The following is an 18,236-nucleotide window of genomic DNA, read 5'->3' on the forward strand; positions in this document are numbered from 1 at the left end:
TTTTTCAAACAAACTATATTGTGATTCATTTTCTCATTGTAAAAACTCGTTTTTCTGCAGCTTTGATGCAAAATTAATTCGGTTTATGAATATATATATTTTTTTTTTCTCGCAAAAATGTTGAATTGCATTTTGCCGAGCTGATAATAATGATGTAAAGCTGAAAAGTCGTTATCTCCGCCTTTCGCGCGGACTGTCAATTTCACAGACCGGAAAACAATAACAAAGCAGTCACGTTGTTGAAAGCTGAAATATAAAAAGCAGGTCATGGGCCGAGAGGAACAGAAAGAGAGACTGAAGAAGAATGAAATAAGAGAACAATCGAAAATTTGTGCGATGCAAATGAAAGTATTATCTTGTCAAAATGTGAATGAAGTAATCCTCCAGGCACCTTTTCCTATATACACCTATATAAATTGATGTTCGTTGGTAAGATTGAAATGTTATTTTATCGCCGTTAGTCTTCATTCATCATGCGTACGTTTTGAAGTGGCGTTAAATTAAAAATGAAAACCTTTTTTCTCTCTTTCCAGTTGCCATCATCGCTCTATGCAATCATCGACCGATCTAGCGAATGCCATTTTAAATGTACCAACCAAAGTCAAAGAAAAATGGAGAAAGAGATTTTAAGCCGGCCGATGAATTCGAATAAGAAAAATGAACGTAAACAAGTATTTAGCAAAGAGAAAAATAAATTTTATCTCAAGAAAGCAGCCTCGTCAACACAAACAAATGCACACGGCTTGTCATGACGAAGGAATGAAAAGCAACACAGGAAAAATCATTCGAAATACCAATAATCCCTTTTTACATTAAAAATAATTCTTTAAATAGAGCAAAATACTGGAAAATTACAGTCATGTACTTTTTGAGATTAAAACTGGCATCGAAGCAACTTGCACAAACGTTTGGAGACGAAAAAGAATGCAGAGCAAAGAGGGAAATGGCATTTTCATGGTGTGTGCGTCGTCATTGTCATCGTGCTTTGCCATCAAACGAATAAAAAGTGTCAGAATACTTGAAATGGGTATGATTTGTGCGAGAGAGCATTTTGTACTTTACTTTCAAAATGAAATACACTTTTGCATGATGTATAAACTGCGCCGAGCGCTATGTCACTGCATCACAAGTACATACGACATGAACATGACACACAATTTGACAACGACCGAAGGACATTCCTTTTTTATTTTTCATACCCCGTATACGCAAAACACATCGCTTACACTTTTGTGTCATTTTTATTCTTATTTTTATATTATTTGCTTGTTCCACATTTTTTGTTTGCAATCGTTTTTGTCTTGTGCAACCATTTCGGACATTTTCACTGTTCAAGCCCCGAAATTATGGGGCCCATTTCATTTGTCGCATTTTGTTTTACTCTTTTTTTTTCATTGCATGATAGGATAACGTCACCATTCGCACTGAAGCGAATCATTTTAAATGCGAAAATAAGGATTTGAGCCAAGCGACTTGAGAAATTATTTAAGAAGGGATAAAAAGTTACCATTGTCTGGAGAAATGAGCAAATACAAAGAAAAGGGAAACAGCGACAAAATGATGTCCAGTTTGATTGTCAAAAGCAAACCAAGCACGAGCGCAACGCTTTTTTTACCATTCTGTTGTTATCGTGATTAAAATTGTATACATTTTTAATGCAAAGAGGAAATTTAATGTAGAAAACTGGTTGGAACGAAATGAAGAACGCAATTTTAATTTACGAAGAAAGCTTTGAGAGAATTTTCAAGTGGGGTGTAAAATCGATTGAAACTCCAAATTTTTAAAGTTTGAAGCGCCAGATTTTCCTTTCAAAACCACATTTGAAATGTGTCACCTCACACAATGAACATATCACAGAAGCGTCGAGCAATTTTGGCGTTTAGAAATGTTCGTTGCCATTAATCAACTCAAGACGTTTCAATATTGCTATTTTCAATGTATTGCAAATATATGAGTGTGTCTTATTTATCTTAAATCGTTCAAAAGTTTTTTTCGTTCCAAAAATGGTTGTTGTTCGTTTTATATTTAATCATTTAAATCAATTTTTCATTAATCTCCCCTGCCACTCGAATCAAATGAGTAAATAACGATGTTTGGATCCAAATGCAATAACGGCATCATCATTATCATCATTTTGAGCATACGGAGCGCGCATATTTTTGAGCGATAATGGTATAAAAACAGAAGCGAGCGTCTGATACTTGTGAACAAGATGAGAATCTTCATTCCACCCCACCGTCAAACGCCCGACGGTTATATGATGTATCATTGCGTCGGTTCATTGTCTTGAATCGTTATTTCTGGGGCAAAAGATATCAAGAAACAGATGCTTTCAATTTCGATGTAGTAATTCCAATGCACGCACCCTCTTCTATGCACAGCAAATGACGCTTCACGCTCTCTGTTTTATATTTGATGATTTAGTTTTCTTCATAAAAACCAATTTTTGGACGCATTCCATTGTCATCGACCCACCGACGAACATAGGAAATATGTGTATTTTTATTCGCAATTTTATTCCGTATATTTTTTGTTCGCTTTTTGGAATGAAAATTATGGAAGCATGAATATTGCATCCATTTTAATAATCATAATATAATATGAGTAGGATTTCTTTACGATGTTTCATGTCTTTGGATGCCGTCTTTATGACCAAAAACTAAATAATGTTGAGGCTTAGCAAGAATTCGATATAAACAACAAATGATGCCATTTTATGCGATTGATGTAAATCCAAGTGTGGATTTTGTTTTTCTCTCTTTTTTTCGTTGATTTTTGTGCCGAAGACACGTACTCTTGTTCTTGGATCCAATTGAGATTGGATTTTGCATAGATGCAGTTTGATATGAGTGTACACACGAACGCACGCGGGGTGAATGTATGTCGCGACATTCTGTTTCGCATATATCAACATCATTGGAATTCAGCGAATGCTGTGACCACATGCTACGACGATAATCATATATCGCAAAGGAACGAGAGACAGGGAAGGGTAGAGAGAGAAAGAGAAAAGCAAGCAAGCGTTTAAAATTCATTCGTTCATGCGGTATGTCGAATCGAATTTTCGAATCTACTCGTATTGGATTCGATGGTTTTTCTCTTGTTCCTCTTTTTCATATACCCGAAACGTTTAAGTTACACAATGAAGATGGTTTGAGGATTCATAATATATTTTACGTTGGAATTTGTGTTTGGTATTTTTCGGTTATTCGTTGTTGTGCGTGCTCTAGAACAATAAAGCCCGAAAAAACAAAGCAAAATCAATAAGATGAATTTTGTTAACAAGAAAAACTGGCAAACGAGTGAAACGATGAATTTGCGTACATGACAAGGACGATGTTGGCATTCACTGATTGAGCTATGCTGAAACTTAAACGAACATTTTGGATTCGGAAAGTTGAAAAGCCATAGACTTGACAGTTCAGTCTTGCCCAACCTCCCTCTCTATTTCTTCTTCTCTCCTCTTAAACCAAAACCAGAATTAGGAATTTAATATTGTAACATTTTTCACAAATTTTTCGGTCAAAAAAATACAGTAAAATAGCAAGAGAGAGAGAAAGAGAGAGAGAGAGAGAAAAGAAAAAAAGGAACCTTGAGTGCACTGAATGAAAGTGAATGGAAAAAAGCAATCTTCAGTATGTCTTTCCGCAGACATAAAAAAACCATCGCAATATGGTAAGTCGATGTATTTAGCGTTTTTTTTTTCTAACCATTCATGGATTATTTTCGTGTCGTTGCAGACAAATGAACACACATTTCTTTTGGCTGAATGAAAAGACTATAGATTCGTTTTTCACCCACACATAATCGTTGACTTAATCAGTTGTTTGCCTGCCAGGCCAAAACTCAATAATAACGACACAAACACTCACACATACAAGAATAACACACAGTGCGCGCATTTTCAAGGATATTTGCCGCTCGCCCCCGTTTCCTCTTCATAGACACGTATTTGATGTGATGGGGAATTATATACATTAAATCGATGGTAATGCATGGATGCTGTGTGATGCCGTTTTGCCATTGTGTTTTCGGGTATTCGCCATAATGATCTATATACCGTTCATAAAATAAGGGAATATAAAAATTTACAGTTTTCAGATATAAATCGAAGCGACTCGATGTTGTGTACGTGAATCTTTCACCGATTTTCGCTTTTTATCACGATGATATGGCTAGAGAAGAGTACCGATGAAGAGCGAGAGAAGGAGACCGCTTCCGTTAATGTACGGTTCGATTGTATGCGATGGTATTGCCATCCAAAATTCGAGATACCATCGAAAGCATTAAAAATCATTGTTGCTGCATGACCTGCATTGTTATTTGTGCGAACATGGTTCATTTACGTGCCGACAAAAACGCACACGCACTTATTCACCCAACACACGAAAATATCGAAGGTGTTTCGGTTATTGTATACTTTAGCTCATTTTACATACATACATTCACAAATAAACACATAAAAAATCAACGCTTTAAGAGAGGAGTTGAGGCGGATAAAACCGAAGTATATCGTATCGTCGTCACATTTGCTTAAAATGTGCAAATTTCAAATTGAATGTCACCGTTTTTCTCTCGTCGAAGCTCGTCTGACTTTTTTTCAATCACAAAAGAATCACTGTTGGGCGGATCACCTGCTCCAGTTTATGTACAGTGTTCGCATAAAATCTTAGATACAATATTGCCAATATTATTCAGTGTGGTGCCTCTATTCATTTTCCATCTGTACTCTCAACAATCACAATTCGAATACAATAAAAAGCCATATTGCCATTAATTTAATTAGATCAGATTTATCGTTTTGATATCCTCACAATTATTACTATAGATCGTGAAATCGAGTGTACTGTTCTAGAGATATGCGTATATATTTCAAAATGGGTTTTTCGGTGCACATTGTTGCTCTTTGGCCATTTTCAAACGTCTCTACTTCCAAATGCGCACTGACATTGTGTTTGATACGGATACAGTTACACACTCACACATATCCACATATTATTGGTTTAATTTTTAATGGGGCGAACAACAGCCAAAACAACAACAACAAACAGCATACTCGGCATGCCAGAGCTGCTTTCCTGCTGGTATTCTTAATTATCTCGATTCCTCTAACATATAATCTCTGAATATTTGATTACATTCAGCACAAATGAACACAAGGAAATACAAATGAGCGCGCGCGCGCGCTCCTTCACTCACCCAAACCATTTCGACTTTAGGCGAAAACTTTCGAGAAATCAGTGCATAAATGCATTTATTTGTTTCAATGTGCTGTGTGTGTGTGTTCATACCCCCGCATACTGTTCAAGATCAAATGTAATACTGGTGTAAGTATCCTGCCTGTGTGTATGTATGCATTTTGATTTCAACTTTGGATTTTCGACTCACTCCCCGGAAAATTTGCAATGCCACAAAATTTATGGTTATTTTATGGCATTTTCGCAAAATTGTATAATTTCAACAAGCTCAAACTCAAATGAAAACCAACAGACGGGCCCATTGCAATTTGAGCGCGCTGCACCAACTGCATGCACACGAGAGAAAAAGAGAGAGAGTAAACGGGTGCTCAAGAATTTGTAAATTTTGAATTATTTAGCTTGTATTCGAAGCTGGCGAGTCTTGTAATTGTAATACAGACGGTTTTTTCCCTTCTTCTCCAACTTTTTATGTTTCTTCTCCCTTTGTGTTCAGTTTCTTCAACGTCTTTTGCAACAATTTTGTTGCCAAAGTAATTTTCATCATGATTCTTATCAGTAAATAGCAATTGTGGTCGGAAAATTCGATGTCAACTTCAGATATTCAGTCTATGTATTGCAATAGGTCGGAATATGTGGAACAAAAAACTAACACCAACTACTCCGCTTCCTTAGTAATTGATTAACTCGATGGTGGTGTATTTTGATTCATGTACTCCATATAAAATGGAATTAAACGCAGAAAAAAAATATAATACTGAAAATTAAACAAACGAATATGTGGTGTTGGCATTCCCGAATTTCATTTGTTCGATTCCGGTTTAATCTTGCTAATGGAAAATGGAAAACCAATCGAAATGCGGATGGCGTCACGGTGAAATATAACTCTGTATGATGTATTCAAACAAACGTATATGCATTGAAATGCCAATGGCATTGTTTAATGAAGAACCAAAACTAATTTATTTGATGATCAATGAAAGCTGAACTGCGAATGACCCAAAAAATTAATGACACGTTTATGTGATGGAATGCGTATCACATTCTTTTTTTACTGGCTTTAAGTGGGAATAAATTATCGATTCGAACGCGCACATTTCTGTCATGAATTTGTCATTCCCAAAAGCAAGTGACATTGCTTGATAACTTTATTACGGTTTACGCACCAGCATAAATCATTTCATTTAATATTCGATATCAATAAAAAATAATTTTTTTCGGTTGTCATTTCAATGGAAAAAGGGACATTATCTTGATTACTTTAAGCGAGAGAAAAAAAATCGTAAATTTTACCCAACTCATTAATTTAATAAACAAAATCTTTCAAGCAAATGAAAACAATTCCAAAAAATAGAGGGAATGCTTTTTACGTCATAAATATGCAATGGAAACTTTCAACAGAATGTGTTCCGATTGAAACGATTCTGTTTTTCGTTGGAATCCTTTTTTTTCTATTGCGAGAAAGGGGTTCGAAGGAAAAGGGGGTATTTTTGTTATTCCATACCGACAAACATATTTGAATGTACCGAACCATCAAAATGCGACCAAGACTAATGCAAACACACATAAAACTATCTTGGAATACATAAAGAGAATAATACAAAACTGCATCGTTTACAGAAACTATCTGATGTACTGTAACAGTGCAATGAGATGTAGAACGTCGTCAAGATTATACGAGGCATGAAAATGACTCACATATTAACTTTGGCAAGTACGTGCGCGCCTCGACGCCACTCACACACACAAGCCCATTCGACTGACTGCCAACTATGTTGAAAATTTTAATAAAATTTACTAGTTTAAGCTTGAACTGTGTGTCGGCATTTCGACATCGTTGCATTCGTTTTGATAGGGCATCATGCATCTCCAAAAAAGTTACAAACTCCGATGAAATGCACAAGCTGGAATATGCATAAGTGTACACTGTACAGTATGCAATGGCTTTTAGAAGAAGTTCTTCCAAATTTTAATAAATTTTCAGTTTCAATTAGCATAATAAATGAAGAGTATTCCAAGTAATTAAATTGAATAATCGAACGAAAGGGTATATGTGTGTCGTGTGTGTGTGAGTTTACTTTTGCACATCACATCAAATAAAATATCAAAATTTGCTTTTTATGTACAGTCTTTTGGAGATGAGTTTTTGTGTTGAGTTTTTATATCCGTGTTATTTTTGTCGTATGGCTCGCTCTCTCAACTAATTATTCCGAATGCATTTCAAATATAGAGTGTATTGCGCGTTGAGTAAATAAAAGTTATCTGTTGTGTATGCTATTTTGACAAGTGCATAAAATGTGACTTGATCTAAAATTTATGAGCTGCATAAATGCATGAATTACTCGCTAATAATTGACTCTCCAGCTAATAGAATCACAAACATGCATGCAGATGCAAATTAAAACTGACTTTTGCCAGCTAATATTTTGATGACTACGACGACTATGACAATGGCCGTGGGTTTTTCGCTCGGTTTTCTCTTTGCTTCGTACACTTACCCAAGGTATTTACATTGTTTGAGAGAGTTTTGCAATGCAATCGAATGCAGAAACCAAACTCAATGAATAACAAACGTGATGGTGAATATGTACGCACATATACACATAAACTTGTTCGCCGCACAAACCCCAAAATCCATTGCGAGCGTCTACACGTAAAACTATTATTTAATTACAATGCTTTATTATGCAATGGATTTAAATGGTGAATTTATGTTTTCCATTTGCTCATTTGATTTGATTTGAGTTGGAGAGTATGAAATGGCCGCACAAAACGGTATATACACATGTGTGTGTGTGCGTTCTAATGTTACAACCTAATGTTCGACCGGCCATAGTGAGAGAATATAGCAGCGAGACGCCGTAAAATTGGTTAGTAAATGAGAAGCACATTATAATGCAATTATTATGTGTATTCGGTGTGTGTTTAAGTCTATATGTTGAATGTATCTATCTTTTATGCACTATGCGAAACAACAATTGGTCTCATTCGATGCGTATGTTTTATGTATTTGATGTCAGCATAATGATTGCTTGCCGATTGCAATCGCTTGCCGTTTTCTCTGTCTTTCATTTGTGTAGTTGTTGGTGCTCGTAACCGTTCTGAATGAAAGGGTCAAACAATTGAATCGTCTCCCAATCGCTCCCAGTAATCGAAGCGAACAAATATATATTGATTAGATGCGGTGGTGTAATACTCCCTCTCGGATTTGCTAAATGGCATAATTTACTTTAGATGCATTTGGCTCTTTGATTCGATTTTACAATGCACACAAGAAATCCAACCACTTTCAATTGCTGCACAAATTTAACCGGCAATTCACACAATGCGAACGAAAGGTAGCATAGCTAAAAACTTTTTAATCAACTGGAATCAATAGCTCGACAAGAGAATAAAAAGTTGAATTGATACAATGCGTTTCAATACTTTTGAACTAGCGAAATAACAATGAAAATCGATGTATAGCTGATTGGTTAGCTGATTACCATCGTTTTAAATGACTCTTGGTCGGTCGCCAATGTTACGCTCTTGTGTCAACGAATGATTCATATGCGTACGTTTTTCTCTCACACTTTTTTTTTACGAACGATTCAAAGTAGAGAACCATGTTCATGTCTATTATTTTGACATTGACTTTTGCATTTATAATAAACATATTACACACCGGATACAAAAGCGTCATTCAATTTATAATTCGGAATAAATTTTGTCATTTCGGTGAGTAACGATCAAACTAAACATTTTCCACTGAGAATTTAATGTACTGAACGCATTGACACACGAACGGTTTAATACAAATTCAAATGGTGTGCATTCAAAAGCACACTGAATGGATGATGAAGAGCCGAGCATGGATTGGAGAGGGCCTTGTATGGTGTGATGAATCAGGAACATTTTCCATGTGAATAATGGATTCGATCGGGGAATATTGAGAATCCGTCAAATGCATTGAATTTGCACTTGGAAGTCAGCGAATCACTCTAAATGTGTTGGTGTGTTTGACATCGTTAGAAAGCAGGCATTCAATCAAATTAATTGATGATATGCAGTGCAACCATCGAACGGAAGCGAATGCGACGAAAGGTTTTTTTTACTTCTTTCGCTTTTTCTCTACGTCCGATGAGCAGGACGTGGAAGCCGAAATACATACAGCGCTATTTATATTTCCGTTGTGAGTGAAAAGCGTCGCCTCAGGTGTAAATACATTTCGAATATGGCATAGAAAAATCGTAGAAGAAATTCGAAAAATATGAGAGAGCACAGTATTTACATTAACACATAGGCAAATGATATATCTTCATCGTTTGCCATTAAACTAAGCTCTTTTTCGTTATAATTTTCTTACGCACATTTCCAAGTCGAAATTTCATATGGGACATGTTTTGCCGACGGCTGTCTTGACGTTTTTTTTATGATTTAATATTGCATGCGTGTATCATATATGACGGAAAAAATCCAATTCCGACCGACAAACCAAATATTAAATATTGCGCCAACGAGATAAATAACAAGACACTGTAAATAAGGCTCATATGTGCACCAAGTGAGTGGGGACACGAACACAGTATTTTTCTGCAATATTTGTAATATGAATGTTGTGTTTTCCCCGTTTTGTTGTTTTTTCCGGATCCAACGAAAAAGAAATATGTTTCACCAAACTTCATAACTTGAAAGTGCATCAATTCGAAAAGGAGCTGAGTTTTTTTTTTGCGCTCGGCTTTCGAGAAAGCCCGATGGAAAATATTTAAATATTTTAATGGTATTATACTTCAATGTGCGTATGCATTGGTATATTATGTAAATATGCACGTTTCATATATTTTTTACTTGATACATTTTATCATAATAAATGCTATCTATTTTCATATATATGCTCTTATGCACACCAGACTGCGTTCGCATTTTCGCATTTTATTTGCGCTGCGAAACGCTTTCATTGTATGCTTATCATGTTTGCTTTTTGCACAATAACGCCAACAGCGTTGAACAATAGCTACCGCCGCAATAGCACGAACTGCCGAACGACATCGACAGCAATCCAACTACCACTCTTGTTCTATCTATTCTATTGCAATGATGATCTGCGAATCTGCGAAAATCATAAATATTGAATGTGTGTCAGGGTGCCTTTTTATTTCAGCTTTCGCTCTCAGCATGTGAGCATATCCTCAATTTCATATTCACATATATGCTAAATATTTTCCATATTTCCTTTTCTATTCTTTTCGCTTTTCTCTCTGTGTGCATGTTTCTCAAAGCCATAAAAAATATCAAGATTCTATTTTCATTTCTGTTAAATATCACATGTGAAATCGCATAAAACTCGTTTACCTTTAACCTGATAAAGATTCCTTGTGGAAAAAGAAAAACAAACGAAAATACTTCAAAACGAAATATATCGAACGGAATCAGGGTAAGTATTAATCAGTCCCCCATGCCACCAAACGTGTACAAATTAAATTAAACCTTTTGATGCTAAATCGACAGCAAACATACAAACACACACGCATACATATTCGAGGAATTTTGCAAATATTTTTTTTTCATATTTGGAATTTTCTTCCCGCATATTTTCCTTTTTGTGATTGAATCAAAAACAAATCGCGTTTGGGATTTTCGCATAAGATGCGAATGAAATTGGCACAAGAGAAGTGTTGTATTTGCTCAAGAGCTTTAACGCGTTAAATGGATCAAAAGAACATTCATAACAAACATTTTTGCCATATAGCATGCGAATAAAAATTCTTACCTCGATGAACTCACAATCACAAATATACATTTATCCAAGATACAGAGCAACAAAAAATCCCATAAAACCTAAAACTCATAAACGGATATACGTATGCATTATAAAAATGGTGAAAAGTGCTTTCGCAGCGCGTTATCGTTGTTATTGTAAACTTCATGGATGCTCGCGCTTCATGTGCTAGCATATTTTTTTAGTATCGCAAATAACAACAACTTTCTTTTAAGAGTGAAAACACTTTTTCACATGCTTGAAGATTCACTTAAAAGTTGTTGAAAACCACCGAATAAAATCCACGCTCAATCGAATTTTATAATTAAAATAATATGTTTGCAGAATTGAAATCGAGGTAGAAACTCTGAATTAAAAACAATGTTGACAAAAATAAAAAATAAACATTTTTTTTTTTTTTGAGAAAAAAATGTTGGGGTTTGATTATTGATTTTATTACAGTTCAAAAATAAATTAAGCTGAATTATTTGTTTAACGTATATCAACAGACACACATGCACATGTTTCTACGTGTGAAAAGTTAAAAAATTGATTTGAAGTTCTACATTTTTATTAGAATTATTCGATTTTAATGAGAGCATATCATGGAATCTTTATCAGGTTAAAGGTAAACGAGTTGTCACTGTGCAGTTATTAGACCACTAAATTTAAACGTATTTTCACCGTTCCATGGGTGAGAGTATGTTTTGAAATTTGTTGTGGTGTGTTTTCATTCAATAACCAAAACACACTTACTGCTCTAACATTTAATTATTAAAAGTGTTTAATTACATCACTTCTTAAATTCTAATTTGGAATTTCTAAAGGATACACAATTACACATACAGTCATTAATTTTGAAAAAATAAAAAATAATGTGGTAAAAATGAGATTGATTTACCAAGCGGGAGTAACACTGTTAATGTTTGAGTAATATATGCAGTTAGATATCCAGCGAGCGTTTGGTGGTCAAATGGAAAACTATTAATACAAAAACTATTTGAAATTTACTTAATTTTTCACTGATATTATTGAACTTACGTTCCTGGATAAATTAGTAGAAATGAATCTTTCGAATTCCCAAAAAAAGTACTTGAAAAGTGACACAGAAACGAGCGGAGCGAAAAAGACATACGATAATTTCATCAATTTATACGACAGTCATTTCATCGATTTGAGGAAGGTTTCCAATTGGTCATCAGTGTTTTCGTAGATAGTTTTGCTGAAACTATTCTCAATTCCTATTGAAAATCAACGTTCAAATATGGTTTAGGCTCAACACTTTTGATATTATTGATAAAAGTAAATCTACTACTTACTAGTTGAGATAAGTGTCTCAATTTCAAATAACCATGATAATAAACTGTTTGCTATAAAGTAGGAACATTCTACACATTCACTAAACACTTGAGCTTTGCATGCAAAATACCAAACATTCGATGCAAACATCGTATTCGAAAATCCATAAAAAATGCATCTCATTATTCTGCTGTAGATTTTGGAATTCAATTGGAATATTCCCAATCGATTAAAATACTTTATCAACAAACCCAAAGATTTCATTTTTTTAAAGTTTCCGTTTTTTACTCATTTTTGCTATAATTTAGACGTCTGTTTAGTTCGAATTGTAAAATGTGACTATCAGTATTTAATCTACAAAATTTCTTTAATACCAATTTGTCACTGAATGGTTTTTTCAGCACGTGTACGTTGTGAGACTGAAATCTTAAAATCCATCTGTATTTATTCACGCAATGTTGCTAACTAACTTAAATAGTAAATAATAACTTGTGACCTGTGTTGGAACACTACGCATTGGAACATACAATTGTGTCAGGAAATATATTGAAATGGAGTAAAATCGTTTTCTAGCATTTAATTATTCAATATTTAATAACATGGCCTAGAAAAATAAGATTTGGAAATGCGGTTGCTAATAGGTAAAGATATTATAAACACCAATAAAATCCAGGTGAAATAATCTAGTTGCGAATAAGGAAAGTGTGTTTTACGATCATACCGAGTTTTTGTAATATTTGAATCCATTTCTTCCCTAAAATAACATATTTATGAAACATTCCAAAACAAAAAAATGTGCTAGTTATACTGTATAATAATGTAACACAGAAAAATTGAGTAACTTATGATCATGGTATCATTAAATGATTTTATTCAATTTCAAAAATAAACAAAACACATGAATAATATTTTCAACGTATAGCAACAGACACAAGTGCACCTAGAAACAGGTGGTAGACGTTCAAAAATAATTTTAAATTTCAAACGTACATTTCAAAAATCGCTGTGGCCGCAAAGTAGGTTAGCGAAAAAAGCTATGATACGTTCCATATGGACTGATGTTCTACGATCAGCTGTAAGCGACTCCCTCATCGACATTAAAAATTCTACCCATCTAATGCGATTCTCGTTGTAATCTCCTAGAACACATTTCACCCCACCAAGATGTTGAATTAGTAGCTGTTGTTGTTGAAATATTTTTTCCAAAAGGGGCTGTAGAGCAACCATAATTTCTTTTGCCTTGGCAGCGTCAGGTTGTTTTCGATCAAGTTTTAGAAGACGATCAAATTCTCTATTAATAAATTTCCAATAATATTGAATGCCTGCCTCTGCTGCTTCCACTGACTTCATTATTTCGTTAAATCTATTCAACAGACTTTCATATATGATTGTCATATCTTTCAGTTCTTTTTCGACTTCTCTTACATGTTCCGCGTTAATGGGATCGTGATCCCATACCTTGAACCAATTGTCAAAAACTTTGTCGTAGAAAATGGGTGGCTTAACTGCAATTTCAGAACAAACTTCTTTGCCGGCATTTGGAATGTCAACTATCTGGCTATTATTAATGGAAGTAACAGAATGTTCAATAAAACCTCTAGCATTTATCTCAGCCGGCTCAAACACGTTAACTGTTAAGTCATTTGGAATTCTTCTTAAAAGATCTCTCAGTTTTTTGCTATTCATAAACTCTTTTCGTGGAGCTTCAAGTTTCTTTTTGAGCTTGTCAACGGTGTTTGAAATTTGGACTATGAACAGTAACCTTGATCCCATATTGAAACCTTTTTTGGCCGCTTTTTTATTAAATTTGTCCACAAAGTTTGAGAATGTTAGATCCTGTTCACTGTTGATCAACTTGATACGAAAAATAGGTTGGAGTACGATTTTGAATTTATTTAGTATTTTCAGTTAATCTATCATACCTGAATAAATAGCAAAAGAAACACAATCGTCCAAATTATAGATGACTTCATTTTTTTCTTATTTTGAAGTGCCAAGTTGGCCAACTCAGAGAAGTTATAATAAATGAATACGAAAACATTCTCTTTTATACATGATTCTCTTACGTCATTTGAAACGATATACACGTGGAAATAAAAAAACTGAAAATTCCAAAATAATATTTTCATCCCGTAAGATACATCCACGCTTAAAATTAAGCGCTTGCGCTTCTTTTTTGTTCCATTCGCAAAATATCGTTTTTGTGTGTTCGTTTTTGTGTGGATCTTCTTCAAAACATAAACGAAGAACGACCGCACAAAAACGATATTTTGTATGAAAACTAGATAGACTAGATAATGCTGTAAAATATAAAACTATTTCACGGGATATTAGAATTAATTAAAGTGACACATTTCAAATGATGTTATCAAAAATATTGAAAGAAAAGATGCTACGTTATACAGTAGGAGAGCAGTGTATCATATAGTAATAGTATCCATATTATTTATGGGATTAAAGTTTCAAGATCGAAGACATCAATTAAAAACTGTATCAAAATGAAAAATATTTGTTGAAGGTAAAATGATTGTTTTTAAATTTTATTATTTATATTATAAACTATTATAACTTTATTATATATATTATAATAACTGAATTCGTCAACGTGGAGCAGCAGACACATGACGAAAATTAAAAAACAATTTTAAATTTGAAATAGTACATTTCTGCTAAAGCTACTGCTTAGTATGGGGAATAAGACATGTTATCTTACTAGTATTTGGAAAATAGTCTGTGATACGTGACACACTCATCGATTCTGTTCGTTCTGATGTATGTGTCTCTCGCATTGCCATCGCAAATTCAACACATGCGATGCGATTTCGATTATACTCTGCTAAAATATTTTTCAGACCTTCAAGGTTTTCAATGACTAGATTTTGTTGTTTAAATAGTGTGTCCAGAGTTGGTTGTAAGCTAACAATAATTTCCTTTGCCTTGTCAGCGTCATGTTTTTTCGAATCAAGTTTCAAAAGTTTACCAAATTCCGTATTAATAATTCCTAAATATTTTTGAACGCCAGCCTCTGATTCTTCCATTGATTTCAATATTTCGTTGAATCTTTTGGATCATATTCCCATACTTTGCTCCATTTTTCAAGAACTTTATCGTACCGTATGGATGGTCTGAATGAAATCTCGGATCGAACTTTGTTCTTGGCATTCGGTATATTGACTTTTAGTGCGCGATTTATTAAAGTAACTGAGTTTTGAATGACTTCGCGTGCATTTGCCTCAATGGGATCAAAAACCATAACTGTCAAGTCACTTGGAATTCTTAGTATTATTTGTTCCAGCTTTTTGTTATTCATAAATTCGTGAGCACGAACTTCAAGTTTTTTGTTAACTTTGTCAATGGTGTTAGAAAATTGGACAACGAAATCCAACGACGATCCCACATTGACTTCATTTTTAAGCGCCTTTTTCTTAAATTTCTCCACAAAACTAGAGAGTATCGAATCTTTTCTACAGTCGATCAACTTAATTATAAAGAAAATGTTGAGTTAATTTTGAGCCGTTTGATGAGTATTTTAATTTTTCAAACCTGAACAAACAGCAAAACTGATGCGCACGTCCAAATTGTAGACGACTTCATTTTCATTGTAAGTGCCAACTCAGAGTATTGAAAATTTTATGAAAAAAAACAAAAGCATTTTTTCTTTATATACATCATGCTCGCAGCTTGATCGAAAATATATCGACTTATAATGCAATAATAAACATGTGCAAATATCAGCCAAACAGCTCGTGAAAATTATAATTTAATGCATTTTTCAAATTGTGGAATTTCTAATAAGCTTAACTTTGGTGAACATGAAAATAAAGTGTGTTTTTTAATACTTTTTTCAGCCGTCGTTTCTTCATAAAAAAGTCGAATTTGCTTATTATCTTATTAATTATGCGATAAATTAAAGTATATAAAGTGCTTTGCAAAGTTGTTGTCAGTTATTGTTCTCTTTTCAACACAAGTTTAAAGTCGAAAATAAAAGAAAATGAAGCAGTGTGCAATTTTGATGCTTTTGTCACTTTTACTAGTTGTACAGGTATAAGGGAAGTTGAAAAAAACTCTTTAATTGTGTTTTAAAATTTTGTATTTTCTCTATCAAGTAGATCGATTGTAAGGACGTGACATGTTCAACATTTCTGGATCAATTTTATGCAAAAGCATCCAAACAAGGATTCGATTTTCGACCACGATTGAGTGTAATATTAGGAATTACCAACGACTCCAAAAGAATTATAAAAAAATGCCAAGCTCCTATAAAAGAGTTTGTCGATCATACAAAATTACTTCGACTACAAAATACAATTGGGCTTTTAAAACATCACATTGTTAAAGCTTACGAAAAAACAATAGAAACGCGATTTTTATATGATGATATTATCAGAGAATTGGAATTTAAATTGCCGATTAAAACTGATAAAATTTTCAGAAAATCATATGAAAAATGGGAGAAAGATTCAGAAATTGACAAGTCACGCTTGGAATTCGTTAATAATACGATAGGTGCAATGGCATTGGACTATTCTGAATTGCATAAAGGGTTCAAGGAACATCTTGAAGCAGCAGACCAAACAAAAGTAATTGTGGAAAAATACTTTGATTCCGCCAATACGTCATTCGATACCTTTTTAAATATTACACCAGACACCAAAAATAAAAAATGCATTATTTGGGAAGTGGCGAAAATCATTCTAGCTATTCAGAAAGAGCAGGATCAGTTGTTAGTGCATCTTGAAAGTATGAAGAATATTCTAAGGGTATATAACGAACAACGGCTGATATTCATTGAGTATATTATGGGTATGCGCGAGTCGCTTATAGCGGGACGGGATGAAGTCGAATTTTTTTTATTTTAAAAGCAGATGAATGCCACACCGCATAAAGTTTCAATCAAAAGTGTAATTGGTTTTTTGAAGAAAAAATCGTTTTTGTTTTATTCAAAATAATGAAAATAAAAAAAATTGCCTTTGAATGAGAAAATGTATTCATTTGGTTTATTTTCAAAACTTCTACCCCCGTTATAAAACAATTCTGACCTTTAAAATCTTTCTTTCAAAAATCACAAGAAAGAAGATTAGCAAAAAAGCGCAAAATGTGATCCACGTTCACTGTTCCTCGTTCTGATTCCAGCGATTCTGTCATTAGAAATTCTGCCCATCTGATGCGATGTCTGTTAGATCATTTCTGACATTTTCAAGGGCTCGAAACACAACGCCCTGATTTTGAAAAGGGGCTGAACACCTACAACAATTTCTTTGGCATTTCACAAAATTTCACAATTTGCTGCTGAACCAACTTCGAATTTATCGAAACGTTTGTGGAAAGAGTCATGGTAATTCTTTAGAGATTTGTCTGAGTTGCTCTGCATTAATGGTATCTTTAACCCATGGTAAGTCTTCATAGACGTATCTTACCGGAACACGTTAATTAACATTAATAGGATTCTTATCCCATACTTTATACCAATCATCGAATACCTTATCTTTCTTAATTGGCGGATTAAATGCAAGTTCTGTGCATATTTCTTGGCTCACATCGTTTGTTTTAACTATTAAGTATTTTGGTATTACTTCCAGAACTTTGTGCCATCTTTCTATTTCCATAAAATCCTTTGTCGGAACTTCAAGATTCTTTTTTAAGCTCGTCAGTATTGTTGGAAATCTAGATAATAAAAGGCAAATTTGTCCCAATCTCGATTCCTTTTTCAGACGCTTTTCTATTAAATTTCTCGACAAAGTGCGAAAATGTAAGATCCTCTTCACTATTTATCAACTTGGTAGGAGAACAATAGACAAAATGGGTTCAATATATTAGATATCTTTGATCGTTTTCGATCTTACATACTTGAAAAAATAGCAAAATAGACGCGAACGTCAAACACAAAAGTATCTTCATCTTTTATCCCAAGGTTTTAACTCAGATTCTGTTTTTTAAAAAACGGCAGTATTCTCCTCTATTTATCCAAGTCAACGATTAAACTAAGACATCATTTGAATTTCATG

General features: G+C 33.9%; 3 protein-coding genes across 3 annotated transcripts; 1 reads left to right on the top strand and 2 right to left on the bottom strand.

Annotated features, from left to right (window-relative positions):
• Positions 1-13,064: 13,064 nt before the first annotated feature.
• LOC116341101 lies at positions 13,065-14,233 on the bottom strand. Its single transcript, XM_031767970.1, has 2 exons — positions 14,154-14,233; positions 13,065-14,085 (listed from the first exon to the last, which is right to left on the bottom strand). Exons 1-2 carry the CDS (start codon positions 14,202-14,204, stop codon positions 13,225-13,227), a joined length of 912 nt encoding a protein of 303 aa, XP_031623830.1. The 5' UTR covers positions 14,205-14,233; the 3' UTR covers positions 13,065-13,224.
• Positions 14,234-14,852: 619 nt separating this feature from the next.
• Positions 14,853-15,906, bottom strand: LOC116341264. The gene is made up of 2 exons (XM_031768221.1): positions 15,775-15,906; positions 14,853-15,709 (listed from the first exon to the last, which is right to left on the bottom strand). The coding sequence occupies exons 1-2, from the start codon at positions 15,829-15,831 to the stop codon at positions 15,275-15,277; spliced, it is 492 nt and encodes a 163-aa protein (XP_031624081.1). The 5' UTR covers positions 15,832-15,906; the 3' UTR covers positions 14,853-15,274.
• Positions 15,907-16,143: 237 nt separating this feature from the next.
• Positions 16,144-17,218, top strand: LOC116341232. Its single transcript, XM_031768175.1, has 2 exons — positions 16,144-16,273; positions 16,341-17,218. The coding sequence occupies exons 1-2, from the start codon at positions 16,223-16,225 to the stop codon at positions 17,088-17,090; spliced, it is 801 nt and encodes a 266-aa protein (XP_031624035.1). The 5' UTR covers positions 16,144-16,222; the 3' UTR covers positions 17,091-17,218.
• Positions 17,219-18,236: the final 1,018 nt, after the last annotated feature.

This window comes from Contarinia nasturtii, unplaced genomic scaffold, assembly GCF_009176525.2.
Source record: "Contarinia nasturtii isolate CC-2019 unplaced genomic scaffold, AAFC_CNas_1.1 Cnas_scaffold_695, whole genome shotgun sequence".
In the NCBI taxonomy this organism is placed as follows: domain Eukaryota; kingdom Metazoa; phylum Arthropoda; class Insecta; order Diptera; family Cecidomyiidae; genus Contarinia; species Contarinia nasturtii.

Bases quoted from the DNA above. Each gene is read 5' to 3' on its own strand.
- LOC116341101 (XM_031767970.1), bottom strand. From the start codon at position 14,204: ATGAAGTCATCTATAATTTGGACGATTGTGTTTCTTTTGCTATTTATT. The intron at 14,086-14,153 runs GTATGATAGATT...TTTCGTATCAAG, and splicing joins TTCTTTTGCTATTTATTCAG to TTGATCAACAGTGAACAGGA.
- LOC116341264 (XM_031768221.1), bottom strand. From the start codon at position 15,831: ATGAAAATGAAGTCGTCTACAATTTGGACGTGCGCATCAGTTTTGCTG. The intron at 15,710-15,774 runs GTTTGAAAAATT...TTTATAATTAAG, and splicing joins CAGTTTTGCTGTTTGTTCAG to TTGATCGACTGTAGAAAAGA.
- LOC116341232 (XM_031768175.1), top strand. From the start codon at position 16,223: ATGAAGCAGTGTGCAATTTTGATGCTTTTGTCACTTTTACTAGTTGTA. The intron at 16,274-16,340 runs GTATAAGGGAAG...TCTATCAAGTAG, and splicing joins CACTTTTACTAGTTGTACAG to ATCGATTGTAAGGACGTGAC.